Source organism: Anas acuta, chromosome 9, assembly GCF_963932015.1.
Source record: "Anas acuta chromosome 9, bAnaAcu1.1, whole genome shotgun sequence".
Taxonomy (NCBI): domain Eukaryota; kingdom Metazoa; phylum Chordata; class Aves; order Anseriformes; family Anatidae; genus Anas; species Anas acuta.
The window spans coordinates 8,705,960-8,728,109 of NC_088987.1; the positions used below are offsets into that span (position 1 = coordinate 8,705,960).

General features: G+C 40.0%; 1 protein-coding gene across 9 annotated transcripts in view; it reads right to left on the reverse strand.

The window, feature by feature from the left end:
- The window catches only part of MCF2L2 (MCF.2 cell line derived transforming sequence-like 2), a 158,769-nt gene that overhangs the window by 26,551 nt on the left and 110,068 nt on the right, over window positions 1–22,150 (reverse strand). For all 9 annotated transcript variants that reach the window (XM_068691806.1, XM_068691811.1, XM_068691808.1 and 6 more), the window contains 6 exons: window positions 14,730–14,796; window positions 13,778–13,893; window positions 12,365–12,434; window positions 8,035–8,127; window positions 7,453–7,545; window positions 3,759–3,884 (listed from right to left, as the gene is read on the reverse strand). In XM_068691806.1, the coding sequence (XP_068547907.1) occupies window positions 3,759–3,884; window positions 7,453–7,545; window positions 8,035–8,127; window positions 12,365–12,434; window positions 13,778–13,893; window positions 14,730–14,796 (565 nt within the window). The remainder of the gene's footprint in view (window positions 1–3,758; window positions 3,885–7,452; window positions 7,546–8,034; window positions 8,128–12,364; window positions 12,435–13,777; window positions 13,894–14,729; window positions 14,797–22,150) is intronic.

The window sequence follows — 22,150 nt, forward strand, 5'->3', positions numbered from 1 at the left end:
ATCCCAAAGCAGTATGAAGACCAATGCAGTCCAGATATCCAAACAAATGCCTTAGCTCTGAAAGATCCAGGTTCAGTTTCTTCTCTGCTATGAGCTTCTGATGTATGCATCCCTGGACAAGAACTGTAAAGACATTTAGATGTCTGGAGACAGACTGGTGCTCAGAGGTATGTAGGTATGTAATTCCCTCCTGTTGCAAAACAGCATTTAAAAGCTTTGACAATTGTTTCTTAGCTCACCGTCTGCAAGCTACGCAACTCTCTACAGCCTTGGGCAAAAAGCGAGTAAATGCACCAAAGAGCCCTAAAAGTATCTGAGGGAGAGTGAAACTATAAGCAGGAACCAGAGCTTTCTGAGTTAAAGCCATTGTCTGAGGACAGGACCACTTATGGGGAAACACTTCAATGGATGTAAATGATATTTGGCTCAGATGCCAGCAGCACAAACAAGTATAGCTCAGTTCATTACTAAAGAGCATAGTAATATGTGGATAGAGGACATGGCAGCATCTACATGGTAATGGGCTTTAGAACTAATGATGAGTATAATTATGCTAATGGCAAGTTTTTCTGGGAGTGCTTTGTATAAGTAGTTTAGGGAATAAGCTTGGTTCATTATTAAAGGACATATTTTCAGCATTGTTATGTTCTGTTGATTATAAGGTAAAGATGTTGGCTCTGAGTGGGAGTGATTTCTTAAAGCACGGAGTGCAAATTGGTCTCTCTCATGCTCCCCTTCTTCTAACCTAGATCCAACTGCAAAATGAGGGTTTGTTGAGGTACTTCTCCACTTCATATCAGGATACTATGAGACTCTCCAAAAGACTCAGTCATTTCTATAATATAACCATTTGCCATTTCTAATACACAGAGTTAGAGAGTTTGGTTTTCCTGCATACAGGACTGTATGTTTGCATCTACGTGTGCAGGCTGGTGTAAACCACAAACCTGCGGAAAGAAGGTTTTGATGAAACAGAAAGCTAAATCAAAAATACGCATTTCCTTTTATTTATTTTTTTTACAGTGTTGAGAGCCTCCTGTCACTCCAGCCACTGTTTAATACAGCACTGAGATCCCGAAGCTCAGTTCAACTTTTGTGATAGCTATGCCTCTTCAGTCTTGGGTCTAGGATTGGGATTATAGCAACAGAAGTGGGAGGCCACAACTGCAGAGAGAAAGAGGATGAATGGGGATGGCAGTTTGCAGCAATTCTACAAAAGACTTTGAATACTAGCCTACAAAACCTGGACTCTTGTCTTCAGTGTGGGCAGAAATACAGAAAGGAGGACACCATTCCTGGGAACTTGTGCTAGTGGACAGTGATATTTTGTCCTAAAGAAAGTTTATTTAAGGTGAATGATTTCATCATTATCTCAGATATAATTATTTCCTGTCAGAACAATACACTGCATTTCATGCTTATGGAAGATAAGAGAGATGTATGAATGGCTCAAGTGCTGCATAGCTAATGGACAAACTACCCAGGCCAAATTGAATACAAATAAACCTTTTGAATACATGAAGATTTATTAGGATGATTGTAGGAAACATCTCTGAAAGTTCTGCTCTCCAAGCTTTACTTTACACTTTTAGTGGCTTTGAAAAAAAAAAAAAAAAGCCCAAACCTTCCATATTGACAATTTCTTACATAAGAGTTCAGCTCCTCAAGACTGTATGTGCACAGCTCCAAGAAATAGAATTGCCTATGCAATTAGGAGCATTCATCAGCTGCCACAAAACCTGCTTTTCCACTGGCATAATATCCATCTCTGAAAGGTGTTTTAGGCAAGTATTTCTACCATGCCTGTGTGGGCATTGTAGACTCCACAAGGTGGGGTGTGGCTTTATGAGCAATGGGAGGTGTTGATTTGGCATCAGACCTGAGCACCAGGGATTGGGGTAATGGGGAGAAGAAAGTATTGGATTCATGTACTTTTACACTTTCACCCCATTTAATAATCATGTAACAAACCATCTCAGGAATGCTGTCAGCATTGGGCTACACATCCAACCGTGCTGCACCTTTTCACATCTTTCAGTCCACGCAATAAAGCAGAGGTAAATGTCTACTAGTACTGGGGCTACTGCCTGGCATTTCATGGAAGTCTGACAAATCCAAAAGTAGAAGGGGAAAAGGGACTATTTTTAAAGAATTATTTAAGAATTCTTGTAAAGAATTCCTATTAATAAAAAATTCTTTAAGAATTTTCAATGGCAGAAATAGCCAGGTGCTGGATTTGACCTTGCTTGTTGGAGAAATTAAAAAACCGACAAACTATATCTATCCAGCCAACAAATTTGAATATAGTAGGCTTCTCCTACATGAAGAAAAACTGGAAAAAAATGAAGATTGGATGGAAAATTTATCAACAAGATACTGCTAATTTAAACAGAGAAGGAAATTTTCATGCTATATTATTAATCTAAACCCAGCTCTCAGTGTGAAGACATAGTACAAGACCCCATGGATCAACTTCTAATCCACGCAACCATGCATAATCAACTTGGTGCAGCTTGTAGCCGTACAGAGGACTGGAGTAAAGTATACGCTTTACTTAAGTTTCTCAGGTTTGGGAGACCTAAACTGTGCTTAGAACCTGTGGTGTTTCTCTAATCCACAGGAACTACAGCTAGTCTATGTGTTTACTAATATAACGAGGTGGCCACCAGATCACATTCAACTCAGTACAGATACTGCAAGATAAGAACTCATATCCTCATTTTAACTATAATGCACAACCCACAGGAGCACCTCCAACTGTGTACAGCAGTGGATCTACAACGAATAGCTAAGCATGCACTTAAATTCATTTATAAAATAATGCTGATCTAATGGGCATTATTTGTTCAGCTACCAGGTGCAGATGCACTTGAACAAAAGGGAGAAATATAGAAATTAAAATTCCTGAAGGCACTCCATCCTGCAAAACACAAAATAAGTCTTGCCACCCAGACACAGTCAGTACAGACTGTGCACATCTTCTGGCAGTCACATTCTGCACAGAATGCTGTTTTTCTGGTGCTCAGACTAAACCCCGTTACTCTGATATAATAGTTCTTTCAACCAGGCTGTTCTGCGTGTTTTTCCTTGACAATTTCACCCTGCAGCTATTTCAAAATGGGCAATCACATCACCCTCAGGCCTCATTTCACCAGACATGTTTCTCTTTTACACGTCAATCACTTCCACTTCTCACTCTAGGGTTCATTTTCTGAAGGCAGTACTGGATGTTGCAAGTCATATGACTTTAGCGGAGCTTCAGTAGAGAGATATATACATTCATGGCCTTTTATTTGTACTGTGACTGTTATTTCACATTTCAGATAATGAATTTGCCAGTCACTGGGGTGGATTCTATTACCCACTTTAAATGGAAGCCAAATTTTCCTCCCTAAGAGCAAAAGATTTGGAAATGTTTGACTTGCATTGGGGTCATAGACAGTTCCAGCAAATTTCTTAAGTTACGTCAGTCACGCTTGCTGCCTCTCACCTACAAATGAGTTTTGTGTGTGATTACTCATATGGATTGCATTTGTACTGCTTCCTCCCCACATTCATCATCCATCCCCATGTTGACAGAGAAGTTAACATGTCTTTCTGGTCACTACAACGTGCCACTGAGAGGCATCCTTCAAGAATGTGTCACAGGTTCCTGCAAAGTGTACCAGCCATGGGCACAATATGATCAGTGATGACATGAACATTGTGTGGATCAAGACAACACTAAGAACAACAGTAAGAACAACAATAAATAATACCTCATATCCTGTGATAGCTATCTGGTGCATGGAGTCATTTACTGACTTGATGATATCAAGCACTGTAGCCAGGGCCTCTTCCAGTTCAGCAGTACCCTCTGAATTCTTGCTACACTTCAGCATTTCCTGATTAAAAAAAGATGAAAAAAAATACTTGAAAAGTTCTTATACCTGAAGCCACCATAACACAATCCTCCCTGAAGTTTGTGCTGCATAGACAGATTAGCAGACATGTAAGATAAAATAAAACAGGACATTTGCCAGGATTGTCATTGAGGATGGACACTTTGAGCTTTTTCATATTTTCAACTTTTATGGGTTCATTAAAGATGAGATAGGACCATTTTGATACATTTACAATGATCTTTTGCACATCACAGAATTACATCCTGTCTTTTTACTCCATACCTCCTATAAAAAAAACCTCAAACTTAATACAATGATTTCTGGTGTTACAGAACTCACTGTTTCCCTTTGCAATTTGTTCCAGGAGATATGTATCCCCACTACTAAGAATATAAATTATTTTCTAGTCTGAGTTTGTCAGACTTGATGTTCCAGTCATTAGGTCTTAACAAGCTCTTGTCTGCTAGATAAAGTCTGAATGGGAAGAAGTCGGTTCCTGTATAGATGATTAAACTGTGGTCAAATCATCTCACAAATCTCTCTTCCCTAAATTATGTGAAGCTTTTTTAATCTATGAAACATCTTTTTCAGATGTTAACTTTTTGGTGGAGGAAGTAAGAAAGATTACCATAAATCCTCCCCACTTCTTATTCTCTACCTCTTCACTATGAATTACAGATCTACATCTGCAAATGTTGACAATCTTTTTTAAGGGACAGTCATTTCACAGAGCAATGCTGACATCTAGAAAAAAAATATTTAAATATTATATTCTGCTTGAAATGATGGAAGTCATTCTATCTTCCATCCTCTTGGACAAGAAATAAAACTGGACAAGTTAAACTACATGTGCCCAAAACAAGGAAATTAACAAATAATACCTTTTGAGGGCTCCGTTTCTGTAATCACTTCACATAGAGAGATTCTATTTAGAGTTCCAAGTATTTAGGGCCAACTATTTACTTAGCCTGGCAGAGCTCCTTATGAGAATGACTTTTCTTATTTCTACATGTGTTTTTTACTTGAAGATTTCTAGTCATAGCTCAGGACCTAGTTCTCTTCCTGGAACCAATGAATATAATTTATGCAAATCCTGAAAGACACATCCTCTGCCTACAGAGGAGCTTGAACCTTATTCAGATGCACAAATTTGTGTTTTGTTTGTTGTTTTACCTTATTGCATAGGAAGAACTATTTGCCAATGAGTATCAACATGAAATCAGAAACAGACTGGGAAAAAAAAAGTATCTGGGGAAAAAGGGTTAAGAGATCCACATGTGGTTGGTACAGTCTTGAGAAGTCACGAATCTCAAAGGACCTGGAAGATACCATGATTATACCACAGAATCTGAAACCAAAGCCAATCAGGATTCCCACCACTGAACAGAGAAAGTAATTTGACTGTAACCAAAAGAAGTAGCATTATTGACTACTGACACCTACAGTGACCTATGATTTTGATGCTTGGAATCTGCATCCACTATTCAGTGGAAAGAATAAATTTATTAGCTGTTAGACTTTTTTTTTTATTATTATTATTCACTATTGACTTGTCCGTGCCCTATACATCTGTCAGTGGTATGAAAAAAAGTGTTTTGTTGGATGCAAGATTGAGTTCAGAAATGCAAAATGTAAAGAAACCAAGAAATAAAGTGTTACAACAATAGGACGTGACTAAGAACTGGACAGTAAATTTAGTTTTCTTTCCCTACACTGGCCACAATGCCAATAGAAAGCATGCCCCAGAAATATATCCAGCAATGAATCAAGACTCCAGTTATTTTTCCCTCATCGTTTTCATGGTGTAAATGGCCATATATAACCATATATGGCCATTTACATGATTCTCATTCAGGTACATAATTTTCAGCCATATTTGGAAATTGTTTATTCCAAAAACAGAGGCACTTGTTCTCCTGTGAGACAGGACTGCAAAAAAAAAGTAGTTTTTGCAAACCCAAAACAGCAGGAGTCTATCCCCAGATATCTGGGCAACCAGGGTTTGGAGGCTAAAAGCCTCTTATGGTACCTGTTGCACAATTTCTAGGACCAGTATGGATCCCTGTAATCTGCATCCTTATAGAGGGACTACAGGTTTTAATATTAGCTGAACTGATTGAAACCCGAGGGTTGCAATCAGAATTAAAATTAGTCTGCCTCTTGCACACCAAGGCACACAGTTAAGGCACAAAAGTTGTTGCCCTTTTTTCACACTCCAATTTTCCTACACTCCTAAAATCTCCTGCTGCCAGGAACTTAGTGCACCATCTTCACAGATCTCATAATCCCTGACAAACGAAATGTCCTTGCCAAAGCTTTGTTCCTATGTACAAAACTGGTCTGACCAGCTTCAGCTCCAATGGCTGTAACCCGTTTTGCTTGAGAATTTTACTCCTTGATTTAATCCTACATTTATTTACAGTCATATTCCAAATTAGAAGTAGAATCTGGTTTACTCTTACTCTTCTGAACACCTTGACATTTTCTCCTTTCTCCCTTAAGAAGAAAGCTTCAAAAAATGTTTTAAAAATGTTTTCAAAAATACTTTCAAAAAAGGGAGCCAAACTTATTTCTGGATTAAGTTGATACAAAGGTACTGGTGTCAGCACCATTCTTAATAACCTCCTTCAATTTCTGGATTCTAGAGTTTTGCATAAAATCAGTAACAAGGCACAGAAATACTGCACAAGTGAATAACCAGACAGATCATCACAAGCTGACATAATTTAGCCAGTGCCATGATAGCTATTAGCAAAAAAGATTAGAGCCTAAAACCCTCAATGCAAATTTCACACTAGATTTTGTGACAGTACAGAGCACTGCATTAAGTCCAGATGCTTCAGAACAGCATGTAATTCGCCTTCACTGCCTTCCCATAAGGAAGAGAAGCAAACATTGGCTATGTTTAAGAACTGAGGAGATGAAGACAGGAACTTAAGCCACCATCTTAAAAAAGTTTAATTGGCCTGAGAGTATCTATTTCCTGTTGCTCCGTTCAGGCCAAAATTTCAAGTGTGGACCGCTCGCAGTTCCAACCAAATGAAAACTGAGGTTTCTATATACATCCTGTGGAAAATTTACATACAATTTGTTCCTAATTGGGTCTTCAAAATGTAGGCACCAAAAAGGAGTGGATCCTTCTGAAAGATCTGAGTCACAACTATGGGTAAACAGTAGGTTCAGAGAGCTGGAAGAGTTCTGTTAAATGGGGTTGGATGTTAGAGACAGGATTTGGAGCATCAGTTCCTGTTTCCAAACTGTAAAACCACACTGACCCGATAAAACCATTTTCAATTTCTGTTTAAAGATAATTAAAATAATAAAATACTTGCTATATAACGTATGCTATTTCATTTTCCCAGTGAAGTAATAAAAGTACTTATCCTTAAAGGGAGGTCCTTTCTTTGACTCTGTTACCATTTTACAACTTAGCCTTACTAAGTATTTGTTGAAGAAGTGAGAGAGGATTTATTTCCAGGTAGTCCTTCAGACAACAACACTGATATGCAATTATTTAGGTAAAACAAGCTATGCAATGGAATCCTTTGCACTCTTGTGGAAAACTGACCTTTAATAGCAACTGGTACTTGGTGATTCTCTGGACTGGCTTTAAAAGATAAGCATCTAGTGAAAGCTTATGATCCAATTTACGTTGACATTCCTGTAAGAGATAACAGGAAAGAAAAATATCACTGCTCCTTGAAACACAGGCAAGACACCAAGATCATTATCATTTGGTAATCTAAAATCAGTATGTCTGTGAATTAATTGAGAGAGAAATTTGTTTCATCTGCATAGGAGTTTCCAGGTTACTTTTGCCACAGTGAAAACATATCTAAACGAGAGCTAATCAAAAGCTCAGCTTGGTGTCAAAATCTGGCGTGCCTTGCTCATGAGATTGCAATCATCTGGGATTTGCAAAGAAGCCAGCAATTCTTTGGTTTGGCTATAGCCTGAAGAACTAGGCTCCTGTCCAGGAACTATTCTATCTAACCTCCTGCAGAGAGCACATTGACACATACTGAGCACCTGCCATCAGGATAACGATCATGCAGAAAAATCTCTATTTTTTCTCTAAGTTTTCTAAAGAAAAGGAAGAAGGAAAACACATTTGATGGTCTCCCACTGCTAGTCTGAAATGCAATTCCACCTGGAAAAAGATGCTGTCTCCACATTGTCTCCAGAGAGCTTCAGACCTTGGCTTGTTTTGACAGTATTTTTCATATATTTGGAGGTCCTCTTTCTGCAAGAAAAGGAGAGCTTAAGTAAGGCAAGAAGAAAGGATCCACAAAGCATCTGCCATGAGTCATACTTTTTCTTACCTGCCATCCTAACACACAGAAGTAATTAATTCATGGTCATAAGTCTGTATGTAAAAATATACCGAAGCTACCAAACCTGCTCTTTACTTTCATAAATTAAATACACCAAAAAATGATTTTTTCTCACTATTTGCACAAAGCAAGAAGACTGCAGACTGAAAGGCACATAGCCTAATTGCAAAACTGTTGTATTGCTGAGAGGGTGATTGATTATTTGAAAACAAACAAAAAACAAAAAAACCCACACACAATTAGAAATGCAATTCTTTTTTAATGCTACTGGCACAGAATGGTAAGTGGCAAGTTCGTCTTGCTGTTCTAGCTTAGGCAGGGAGAACTGCTTAAACTGTCCTATCCAAATTAGATGTGGTGGATTCTCTTGACCTGTATTTACCTTTGACTACACTCCAGGTGCTCCCACTGAAGTCCACAGCAATATTTCATTGACTTCAGTGAAAACAAAGGCAATCGCTATGAAAGCCCAGGGAGATTTCAAGCTCCCTAGGTTATATGGATGGATCCCGACTGACAGATGTTCCTCTGCCAGATTGTTAGCTTGCTAACAACGAGCCCAACTAGCTCAGAAGGCCTGCAGCTACACCACCATGGAGCAGGACTGGCTGTGCCTGACCAGCTTGGAGCTTCTTATCTCTGCACCTAGCCTGGTGGGCATGACCTCAGTTAATGAACTGGTGCCAAAAATAAAGCCCAGGAATTCCTGGCTCTCTCCTCTGTGCTTTCAGGCCACTGGACAGTGCCTACTTACCCTTGCTACAGGGAAAACATTTTCTTTTTCATAGTTACTAGAAGAAAGCAGTATTGTTGATATTTTCTTCTATAGCCCTTACTGGCGTCACCCTGATGAATCAGATATAAAAGAAGCAGAACTGTGCCATGCAACACCTCACTGTGTCAAGGATTATGCAATCAAAAAGCTCCACTGCAACTTAATAGAATACTAATGGTGCTGTTTCAAAAGAAGCGTAGAGTTTTCTTCACCTAAATAGGATTGTTTGTACATGTTGCCTTGGAGGAAAGTTAGCAGGGGGTAAAACCCACAAAATTAAAATAATTAAAAAGGGTAATCAAGCATTACAATTTGTTTCTGGCCTATAGAAACCTAATTGGACAGGGCAAGAACAGAAACAGTGACAGTCAAGAGCAGGGGCAAAAAGACAAGTACCTGTTTGACATAAAGGAAAGGTAAAATGATCAACAACTCACCAGTAACCTGCCCTAGTGGAACTGCCCTGTGCTAACGCAATCTACTGCTACATGCATCAGTGATACCAGCTCAGGCTGATACCTACATCTTTAGATCCAGTTTTTAATTTCTGCAATAGTGTGTGTGTAAGGAATAGAACATTACTGATAAAATTATTAGGCTCAGACTCTAAAATTCCAAGACATAATGAATTATTTAGTTACTCAAATCCTAGCGTTAAATGTTTCACACATCTCTGTTTCAATATTCAGAGGTTCTGACTTCCCACTGGTACTTTCACACCATGCTCATCATGTTATGACTTTCCTTTCCATGATGAACTTGCACCCTGGAATCATAGTAAGCTTTAACTCACAGTGTATTTCTGTGGCATACATGCACAGTTCCACTTATGGAACTTGACTGCTGCTTTATGAATATATTTTCTTTGAGATCAGAATTTAGCTCTTTGAATCCAACACCAAGGTTTCTGGTCAGGTGCTAAAGTACTTTCACAATTCCTGTCAAATTATTCTCTTTTTCTATGGTTGCAATATGAATAAGTAACTGGTAATCCACAGTGAGTCACTCCTGCCAGGCACCTCACCTGGCATATGTTTGTAAGCTGTCTGACACACCTTGCGATTCTTCCCAAGCATTGTTGCTTTGGTTTAGTGAGCTTTCCTTCTTCCCAGCCCCAGTTTTGGCAGACCAAACTAGAGCATTCATCTTATTGCTGATATAGTGCTACAAGGTCCATCCTGCGAGGCATTTCAGCACACACCCCATCTTTGAGCATCTGTGCAGTCTGTGCCACACAGAGCTTTAAGCAAGGTCAGGTACCTTCATGATAGTATTTACCCCAGGTACCACGGGGGTGAAGTTGAGCTGGCTTACTTGCAGTTTGGTTCACTTGATGATCATGCCCTAACAAGATCAGGCAAAGTGTGAGGGAGGACAAGAGGGGCATTTCTGTTTCATCTTGCACCTGATTTTGCTGCTGTGTTCCAGGAGAGAAGTCAGAGAGGAGAAATATGCTGGAACTCCATGTGCTGCTCCTGCCATCGCCTGAGAAGATGGGTTTGTATTTCTGGTGCCAGCTGACCAGGTGGCATTGGTGGAGGTGGGAGAATGGGTGGGGACACAGGAGGGGAATGACACAGAGGGGATGGAGGGTCTCAGCCAGGCACCAGGGCATCCCACTGCAGCTCTTGGAACGCTTTCAAGCAGCTCTAGAATCACGGCGGAAAGGTCCAGTGTGATCAGACAGGATAATATTCTTCAAAAAGTACCAGTCTGTTTCTAATTACAGGCCCACCAAGCTGTGATGGCAGGAAGGTTACACCGGGACAAAGGAGAAACAGAAGTGAATCTGCAACAACGTGAATTTCCTCCCAGAACCAGCCATGGCTTTGAAGAGCAGCTGTTTCGGTTACCCCCATGCCACGGCAAGCGCAGTCACAACTCACAGGGCAAGGCAGAAGCCTCTGCTCAGTGGGAAGACGCAAAAAGCTGCCAAACTGTGGGGAACACAAGCACACAACCAGACTTTTGTTTGTGCCTCCTAAAGGCAGTCCAACAGAAACAACAACTTTCTGGATTTTATGTGGCTTCTTCTAAAAACAGAACAGGAGGGGAAGCCTTTGAATCAAAGGTGCTTCTGTGTGAGCACAGACCTTTCAGGAGATAGGCTTCTGCCTTCTCAGCGCAAGATTTGAAATAGGGAAAAAGCAAACACAAAATTTAACTTCTTATTCATAACGTTTGGGGTTTGACTAGCCAATGGAAGCTGATAAGCAAATATGACAAGAGGGACTGATTTTCTTTCACCTGACACCTGAAGCACAGTTTTAGTGATGCTGATTTTACATTGGTAGAATAGAGAGGAGAACTGGGCTCAGCAGCTGTTTTGACAGAGAGAGACAAAAGGTGCAACATTTAAACATGGAATTTGAACTTTCTTTAAAAGTATTTTTTAAAAAAATCAACATGTACACTAGAAAAGTGGCAAATGCTAGATGTAGTGTGCAGTGGAAGCAAAAGGTACACTGACTACAGAGAAAAGAACAGATTTTCCCATTTTCCATTCCTCTTCCCTCTCCTATATGACACACAGGGTCTTATTCTAGCAGCTGCTTTGTCAGAGTATAAGAAAGCTGTAGCAACCCTCTAAAACAGGTTTTTCTTATTAGTAGGCACTCTGAATGAGTGCTAGACAAACAAGCACCTTTTGTTATGCCACAGGAAACAGTCATGCTAATGGGGGCATGACTAGGAGCTCCCAGAGGAGGTTGCTGCAGAACTCAGGCACTGGAAGCAAAGGCACAGGCATCTGACTAAAGCCACCACTTGAATGATAAACTGAAGCTTTGGGCCTTCTCATAAACTGAGCTCACTCTAAACAAACAGCTAACCCTCAGCACTTCATACAAGTGGGGAGAATCCCACTTGGTTGTTGAATTATGCGAACACGTAAAGGAATCAGCCCCAGGCTTATGGAGCTGGTGGAGTTTCACCACACAAGGAAGGTGGTAGACTCTACTGAACTGGTTGCAGGGCAGTAAGCTTCCTGAATGGTGCAGAGAAAAGAGAGAAGACAGAGATATCTGCGGTCTGAGAGCAATCTGCCATTAACTGTTCTCTCCTTATTTACTGTACGGTGGTGCCTGTTGTATATTCAGGCAGGTCAAACACTTGGATCATTTCTTTTTTTAACCAGGGCTTACAATACATTGGTAAAATAACAGTAATAGATCCCATCCTATAATAAACCAGCTAAAGGTCCAGATTTCAAAATATACACCCATTAATAGTGGATTAATTTGTGAATATTTGCTTATATGAATTTACCTCATTTGCACAAGCAATCAGAGTGAAAAGATAGGAGTAAGTCTGTAAGCATTGTAGGATAAGACCATAGATACTCATGCAAACTCGCAAAAGGATTGACTTACTCTTTTTAAAAAGCATCGGGCAAGAAGCTCAGGATTTTCAATGCAATTTTCTATTTCCTTAAGGAAAATCCTGCAAAGAAGAAAGGAAAGCAAACAATAATGGAACATCCTATTCACACTGCCATATAAACTTCCATATAAATAACTTCCATAACTTCCATATAAATCCAGATTAAAGTCTATGTTTTTGTAGTAAAAAGATTTAATGGGAGAAACAACAACTCTGACACACAAATAAATATATTACATGTATTTTAGAAAATGGGATACAGTTCACAGCTGACTGCCCAAATCACCAATATTATCATGGTTTCATCTGCTCACAAGCAACTCATACACCTGGTTCCTCTGGCTGTTGAGATTTATTTCCAATATGTAGCCCAAACACCCGCTTCCCATTTGGTTATAAGCATATTTCAGAGCAGCTAGAAAAGACAAAAAAGCTCTGTCAGATGCAGTTGTTTAATCAGCAAGCAATGAAAATGTGGGCTGAAGTCCAAAGACCGATGCAGTCACTGGCAGTCAATGCACTTAAGCCTTTAGGAAAAGAAAGACCAGGCTTGCAACAGGAGGGGAATTACATTGTCAAAATAGAAGACATTCTTTCAAAATGATATGTAAATTGGAAAATATTTTTTCTACTATGTGTAAGTTGCTCTGGTATAATAATTAAATTTGCAAAAGTTTGTTTGTTTTTCATTTTGTTCAACTGTTGCATCTTACAGGCAATCATTATTCAATATAATTAAATTCTCACCTTGACTACAGACAGGTTTACTTAATCAGGACTAAGAAAAGCAGGAAATTAAAATAAGTGGCCTTAAGTTTTGTGTTTTGGAAGGGGATCAAAAAGAGCTTAATCTTGTCCATACTCGGTATTCTGTAGTTATGGGCACCAGATCAGGTATACGTTTTGCTGATGAATGTCCAAAGTGCAGACAAGGCTTCTGGAGAGGTTTTAGAACATGTGAATGATAAAATTCCTTAAGAAAAGTGCTCTCAAAAGTATCATGTCTTCTGCTGATGTGATACCAGAAATATAGGACAAATAACTGAGAAAATTTCAACACAGAGGCGCTTGGGCAGAGAAAGAACATCAGGACTTAGCCCTGTGACGTTTACAAGTGTACCAAGGGAGGTCATAAAATACTTGCCACTAGGGACATTCAAAATTAATAATGCCAGGGGAAATCACTAGAAAATGCATGAAAAGGTATAAGCTTTCACAAAGAGATGAAATTGATGATCTCAGGGGTGTTGTCTACACATGGGTTTTATAGGACACACACAGAGGCAAAGTGAGGACGACTTTTCCTGCCTGTGTACATAGGAGTGTAACAAAGCACCCTATATAAAGGGATTAGAAGTGTCAGCAGCACCAGGAGTACAGGACAACCAGCAGTTCTCACGTGCCTGTTGTGGAATTCATAGATTTCCGGGAGGTTCCCAAAAAGAATTTCCTTCTTGTTCTGGAGCGTAGATGGAATCAGATGTACTAAGTTGGGATTGTCCATTTCTGAAGCATAACCCTGCAGAGGAGAGATGATAATAAAACCAGGCTATTTTTTACCAAGGAAGAAATACTGTCTGAGACACTAAAAAGCCCCAAAGCCTATGTACTTTTGGTTCTCAACAGAGCACACAAAGGCTTCTCCTATGCCAGCTTCTTTGTTGCTTCATGAATTTCTGATGCTTCTAATTTTCCCTAGAGCTTTTACACCATAGCTGTTCAAACATAATCTTAACTGTGAATGGACAGACTACTGGATCAGCAAAAAAGATTAAATGATGGCCCTAGCCATCATTTGACTCCCATTCCATGGAGTCAAAAGCCATTTGGGATGTGTAGGGATAGAAACTGCTAAGTTTGATAGACACTTATCTTTCTGCCACACTGCTTCCTCACAAAAAGGTTAGTTTGATTTATTTGTTGAGCTGTGGCATTTGGCTTGATTATTTGGCTGTTTCTTGTAGAAGCCAAATTGTCTTTATTTAATACAAATTTTGAGACAAGAATATTCTGACGTCAGATTTTAATGTCAGAGTGATGCATCAGTTATCAGAGCTGTCAGCTCCCACAGATCATTACTAACTGTTCCTCTGCCCATAACTTTGAGAACTCCACAATTGTCATCATTCTGTGGGCTGGGGTCAAAGAAGGTGCCTCTTCCTTTAAACCCTGAGGCAAATGATCAAATCATGCTTCTTCCTTTCCATCTCCAAGGCTGAGCTCTCTTGTTGACAGAGAACTTGTGTTCTATAAACACAAGGTGGGAGGTGAGAGTGCTCAGCCCGTGAAGGATATGCAACCCCAGCAATGACTTAGAGGTTAAGCACCAGAAGAATTTACAGAAGAATTTCTTACCTCTATTATACTTTGAAGTTCTTCTACATAAACCCGTTCCGTTTCTATCAGCTCATTGATTATGTGGCTAAAAGAAAAGAAAGATGGAGAGTTGTAATGTTTAGCAAAGCACACATGAAAGAAAAAAATGCATTCCTTGTATGTTTGCTGTGTTAAGGCACTCATCTACACAAAAATAAATAAATAAAAAGAAAAAGAAAAATAAAAATAAAAACTCTGTGACATTTTCAAAGGTCATTTCTCCGTACTTCAATACTGTGCCTTGTTGGTAAGCTTTAACAGCCTAAATATTTCTTAGATTATTATTTTTTCAGTATATTTTAAACTTCATTTTGTTTGTTTCTTTCATTTTTATACTTGTACACCTGAATAAAGATTTAAAAAGCCCCACAAAGCAAACTAAAAGGGTTTCCTCTTCTAATAATAACTAACAATAGTCAATAAAATTGGATTCTATTTCCCAAGGTGATGTTATATTTCCTAAGGCTATGTTCCATTTCTGTTTTGCTTTCTTTTACAAAATAAACAAAATTGCTGATTAGACTTCCTTTCTTTAATGTATTACAAAAACAGGCAGCTGGTATCAGAAGTCTGAAAACATGAAAGCTAATTAGAGTTAAAAAAAATATGTTATAAAGTAATTAGGATTCCATAGCTACCTTGCCATAATGGCCTAAGTCAAGACAAAATCATACAGTGCCTACCACAAAGCAGAGAAATGGGTGAGGGCTGGACACTGCCCACCCCTGGAGCGTGGACTCAGTTAACCTCCACATTGATCTTGAATGAAGATATTTATGAACAGCAGTCATGTCTAGCTATAGAGGAAAAAATATATCACTCTTCCTAACTAAGCAGCACTTTTGCACTCTGGGGCTATGCATGCTCCAGGAAAGCCAGGCCATGTTGGTGTCTAACTCATATAAAAGCCCTGTTCATATTTCCCTGAATTTGCATATACCATCAAGTTTCGAAATGTGTTTGGGGCATACTCGCAGTACTGGATTACTCCTCGTCAGGCAGATATATGTGTCACTTCCATGCACCTCCATGAGAATTGCATAGCCAATGGCCTAATGGCCAATAAAATGATTTTACAAACATTAACACTTGCTTTTATAACTGGCTGAAACAAATAAAAGTGTTCTAGTTAAATCTGCCTTTCCTTCCAACAGCTATTGCAGTTAACCACACAGTCCGGATGCAAAGGGGGTGAGCAGATGGCTACTGTTCTAGCATTACCACAACTCACAGCAATGAAAAGAAACCAGAAGGGCAATCCACAACTTGTTTCTGGAGTCAACTACTTCCATTTCACAGAGATGAAAAGTTGGCTTCAGACAGAACTAACATGTTTCATCAAGCTCTGTTTCATCAAGCTCAGCTACATCACAAACTCAAGCGGTGTAAAATTGTTGGATCAGACGGTTGTTTGGTGGTCACTACCTCCTTCTGTCTATGTAATTCAAATTACTTTTGCCACTCTGGCTATCAGATTCATCAGAGAAAATTGTAGATTCAATTGCCCAGGTAGGCAGCCACTAATAGAGACACTAAACACAAGCATGCGGGTATAATTTCCCACGCAAACTCTGAATTTGCATTAGCATGACAGTGTGGCCATAGAAACTGCAAGTACATCACAACCGTGCACACAGCTATGGTCTTTGCAATGATACACAGAAATATTTTAACTTTGAACACACTTCAGTGAAAGGGTGCTTACATTCTTGGTTCCCTTGGTGGACCTAGGAACTGCTGCCTCACACGTATTTCATGAATTGGAGAATGGGTTTGACACAGAGTTTGAAATGGTTGTTCCACTCGTTATAAGTTTTCAAATGCCACCTTCAGCTCTAACCTCAATTTATTTTAAGAAAAGCTCTGATTCTGTTTATTGTGTCTGTTCTCCAGATTCTGAAGACTTGGAACTATTATATTCTCACCAAGCTTTATGTTGCAGCAATTGGAACTTCATGACATTTATTTAATACTCACAACACACATTTCCAAAGAGCTGCTGCATTCTTTAAAATATGTGTGTGTATATATATATGTATATATACATGTATATAACTGAGTAGGTGTAACAAGATCATCAGAGAAACTGCATGTTTCTAAGTTATAAATTAATCTTAAAGCTCCCCTTACTGTGGAAATATGCTTATTTACCTGCAAACAAGATACAGATTTCCATATGTTATTTCCTCTATTACCTAACAGGTTGCATGAGGACTGACCCCACCCAGCACTTTGCTGAGAATTGTACCTGAAAAGTAAATTTTTAGTCCAAATGTTTCCTGGTAACTGTGACATATACAAACAATAGTGTGGCAGTGCCTGTCGGAAGCACAACTCAGAGTAATCTAGTGAATAAAGTACAGGACTTTGGAATATTTTACTACCCATCTTTCCATGAAAGATGATTTTCTCATTGCTATTTAAACATAGAGTACCAGCTCTTCAATCTCTAGTGTTATAAATCTCTCTCTCTCTCTTTTTTTTTTTAACTTTTTTTTTTTTTTACTGATCATAGTGTTTTAGGACTAAGTGTCCATTCAGGGCATCAAAAAAGTTCACATATAAAGAATGCTTTTTTAGAGGAAGTTCTGTGGGACACCTTAGATATGGCCATTATAGTTAGGGAGGGGGTCTCATAAAATTTAACAGGATTTTTAAAGAAGATTTTTTAAAAATTAACTTAATTATATATGTTGATTTCTACTAAAAGTAAATGCATTATCTTTCTAAGTGTTATATAAGACTTGTCTAACTAACCCTTTCATTCCTTGCAGAGGTTTCATTGGCCATTTTGTCATCTCAGTTTCAATGACACTGAAGCAGAGATAATGTGATGACAATATTCTTTATCCCCTCCTGGTTAGAGTTCAAGAGCTTCACTGTGATGCTCATACCTCTAAGCCACGAGTCTGCACATACAGGGTAACCATTTCTCTATACTTCCCACATGCAGGCAGATGGATTTCTGCCTGAGTAAGGCTTTCATTGTGTTTTCATTTTTTCCCCTCCAGAACTGTACTTTTTTTTTTTTCCAACCACAAATTATGTCCACATGAAAAAGAGCCATTTATCCGGGACTTCCAAACAGCCAGCATTGTGTCAGACTCAACACGTTGGACACAGATCCAGGACCAGGTGTGCAGTAATGGGCAAAGCTAAAAACCTGGGGAGTAAGGGTGTTGTAGGGGGTACAGTAACAGGGCCAGTGCTGGAGCAGCCATCAGGAAGACTCAGCACAAGCTACCAGGAAGACTCAGCACAAGCCCATCAGAAAACAGCCTCATGTAGTGCCAGTACTCCGAGTAACTTCCCTGAATTGCTCTCCAAATAATATCCACAGCAGCGCAATCTCAAACATCAAAGGTTGTTGCACGTGCAATTGCCTAGTGACACATGAATTGCTCTCTCATCAACCTGTTGACAACCTGAAGTTGTGAACTAAGGCAAGGGCCCTAGAATTGCCCTGACAAGGATGCAATGTAACAATGGGAAATTGAAAAGTTACAGAGGTGGGTCTTGCTGCTGTGGGGGAAAGCGCTGAGAGGGTTTAAAGGAGATACTTTGACCTGTGTGGGTGTGCTGGGTTGCTAAATGATGAAGTGGAGAGCTTGCCATACAGCACAGGGGATTTAATGACACTTGAGATGGTCTAACAGCCTCAAAAACTGGTAGTAACATAATCTGACTTACATCAAACTATGACGGGTGAAATGTGAAATGTTCACCATCTCTTCCAGTATGTCATGGGACAGTGAGAGTAACTCAGAACACACCTGCTGTAGGGTTATCACGCTAAAGGGAAATATGATGCAGCAGCTGACAGAACTATTGTCACAGGCAGTTCTTTCAAATCCCTTTTTTCCCTTCCATGGTCTCAAAAAGTATGATTAAGTTAGAAGTAATTTCTGGTGACCAGCTGCATTAAAAGTTCTCTTTACATTGTCTAATATTTGAACAAAGCTGATTTTGCAAATGTAAACACACATTGTTTCTAGACACATGGGGCATTGAACTGTAGATAAAAAATAATGATGAATGCTGCTAATCCATTGTCTTTCTAACTGATAAGAAAGTACATTCTTTCTGTCAATAATCAGAAATTAAATGAAAGGTGAATCAGTGAAGGAATGAAAAAACATAACAGAAAAATAACAAATATAAACTACTGAATGGCAGGTCAGATACAGGCCCACACTTTCGTTTTAAATGTAGGTCCTCTGACGTCAATGAAAAGCAAAAGGTTTGCCAAAACTACAGTTCATTCAACTTTTTTTCTTTCTTCTGTGTTTAAGTCCATATTACTTAGCAAAGTTTCACACAGATTTCTACCAGATTGCAAGGGCTTTTTTCCAGCCTCCAGTGCTGCCACACACACTGCTCACTAGCTTGAATCAGCAGGCGGCTCCCTTGGAGGCAGCAGCAGATGCAGCACTGATACATCCCATACATCCCATTCACTTTGGTATTTGCCTCCCCCTCCAGAGGAACATAAAAGCAGAAGATGGAGCCAGAAAGGACCACTTGAAATCTTGCCCTTGGTGCCAAGGGACTCTTTATGGTTTGGTCAATGAGAACTTGCATGCTGTAAACAGATTTGTTGAGCTTGGCTGTCTCGAAGGAAGCAGCGAGCGGCCTTGACTCTGGCCTCGGCATTGTGATTACAGGTAAGGCCCAAACACTCCCCTCAGTGACCCAAAGTGGAGAAAAACCAGGTACAACTGGGATGAGTGGGTAAGGGGTTAGGTCTTCCACAACCCATTGTTCCTTTGTTTCAGAGACATTTCACAGACATGAGGTTTGGATGGCTTCTATCCAAAGACAACCGAACTCTGAGCTGGCTGAAGTTCAAGGTCAGCTTTCTCAGTTCCTTGCTGGGATCATTCCCAATTCAACAGGTCATCTCAGCCCTGTTGCTGAAGGACCAGGCATATGACCCGAAGATCTAAGGCTTATGTGGAGTCTGAGAAATCCCTACGTCCTGTCTGTCAGAGTCATTTTTGCCAGTAAAACTTCATTCCACAGGAGAACGCGCAGTATGCTTGCTTCTTCCAGAATTAGCTAGGAGACTTAGCAAACAAGAAGAGTTCCAAAGGTGGAAAATTCTGGTGCCAGCAATACCTGACCCACTAGCTTTTCTGTGGAGAAACAATGATGTGGTCCAGTGACATGCTGCTCGGGAGAGCAAGGTCAACTTTCCACCTGTGGAGGGGGTATCCTGTGTGTCCTAGCACAGCGGGCTTAGCCACCACCAAGCTGGTAAGGCACCTGGATGGCAACACCTTTGCCGCTACCTTAATTTGGCAGGATTAGGACGTGGCTGTGGTAAGGAGAGATCACAACAGGCTCACTGATATGATGCTGTCAGATATTCTCCAGCAAAGAAAACTTCTTGCTACGGGAAACAGTTAAAAGGAATTAACCCACATTTCTCTGATTAATGATCTGAATTTCTCAAGAAACATCGTGGCCTTGGAAACACAAAGACCTCATTTCCCACAGGTGTGATTTCTCCTCAGTGTCCTATGGGCAGGTCACTCCTGCCCTGGCAGCCGGGACCCCCTGAGGTGCTGCAGCACCCCCAGAACCTCCCGCCCGGAGCTAGGCCGCAGGCGCTTGGCAGCTTCCTCCTGACACAGCACCTTGCTTGGAGAGGCTCCACAGTGCCAGCACAACAAGGAAAGGAGAAAGGAACAGGAAAACTATTTCGACTTTGTGCTCTCTCTGACCTCCGTCAAGTTAGTTGTGCCGTGATAAAGCGAAGAAAAAAGATCTGGTTGCCTAAAGGATTCTCCTCAGCAGGGGTAAGAATGGAGGAGCTGCACTGGGGAGACACTTGGAGAAGGAGGCTGAGGCGGGGCGGGATGGTGGAGGCACTGCCTCCGCTGTTCTCAGCTGAGGTCGTAAGTGTAACCTCAAAACTGAGGTAAACGCTGGTATTACTTAGCACCCTTTACTTCTAGCAGTGCATTTCTGTACCTGTCATATCCTTATCTGTCTGTGCTGACATTTACACCCAACATTGCTATTTATATTGCTCTGGCCTGTACAAACAGCAACTAGCCGTGTTGCAAACAAATAAACTAATAAACTAATAACAACTAATCAGTTAATGTATAATCTAATCTCAACAGGTATCGCCTGCACTCTGTTGCCTTGATGGAACAAAATGTGGTCAATTGGTGTAGAGCTGGCTTTTCCTGGAAACTGAGAGCAACCAGTGCTGAGATGGACCTTACCGCAAAGATGACGCACACCAGCCCGCTCCATTTTTGTAACTCTCCCTCCTTCCTTCTTCACTAATAACAAAAGCAAAATGAAAAGTAATTGAGCAGCTTGCCAAGCTCCCCAGCTCTGTCAGGCCACTCTGCAGTTTGGTATCACAATAGTCCTGGTAGGAGCACTGTCGGATTGTCACGCCGCTGTGCTACATGCTACCTTAAAAAAAACGATCAAACATAACGAAGCACTAAGCAGAAATAATATCTGGAGACTACCACAATCTATTAATATCTGCTCTGGCTAAACTTCAATGACTTTTTGCCCATATGGTTACTATTTGTGCATCCTACTCAGATGGCAACGTAACACTGATTCAGGATTTTTGTTTCCATAACTGCGCTTCTTTTCTAACAAATTTTGGCTCACTTCCATTCACAAATCTTTTTTCTATGCTAGGATTTGCTACCACAGGTGCCTGTCCCCAAAAGTAGTCTTTTCCCAGAGGCAGAAGTGGAGCCATCAAATAGAGTTAAGCTAGTGATTTCTTTAGGGGGGAAAAACCCAAACAAACATCCTCAGTGGTGCTCCACAATCAGTATATTCCAGAAAATCTGCAAGCAAAATCTGCATGAGTGATGTAGAGCCAGCAAAAGTGGCACTTGTGCATAGGTATTCCATATCTGTCCTGCAAAAATGCAGTGTCTGGAAGATGAAAAGTTAATGTATGCCTGAGTTAGACACCTACAGTTTAGAGTGTAGAGTTTCAACAGCTGAAACAGCAGAATCTATCAAATTAGCAAAAATTAAATAAACATAACGTCATAAATCTATCTGGTTTAGATAGAAATCTACTTAAATTGGAAATGCTAGCTTTTTAAATACCGGAGGGTTCAAAAGCAGCAGAAAGGACTGAATGGAAATGTATTTCACTGCAGCAGATACATATATTTAGAATAAACATCAACATTGGATGTATCTGAACAGAAGAGAAGTGAGAGTGAAAATAGTACTGGCTTGCAAAAATAAGCAGACTGATAAAGACCCTTTTGTCCCAGTACTGGCTGTTATTAACTGCTGTCCAGTTGCTTGAATGTGAATAAAATACAGCAAAATCATAATTTTTGCAAAGGTATCTATTTGTATGCAATAAAGGACAAAAATGTCACTGCCTCAGTGGAAAC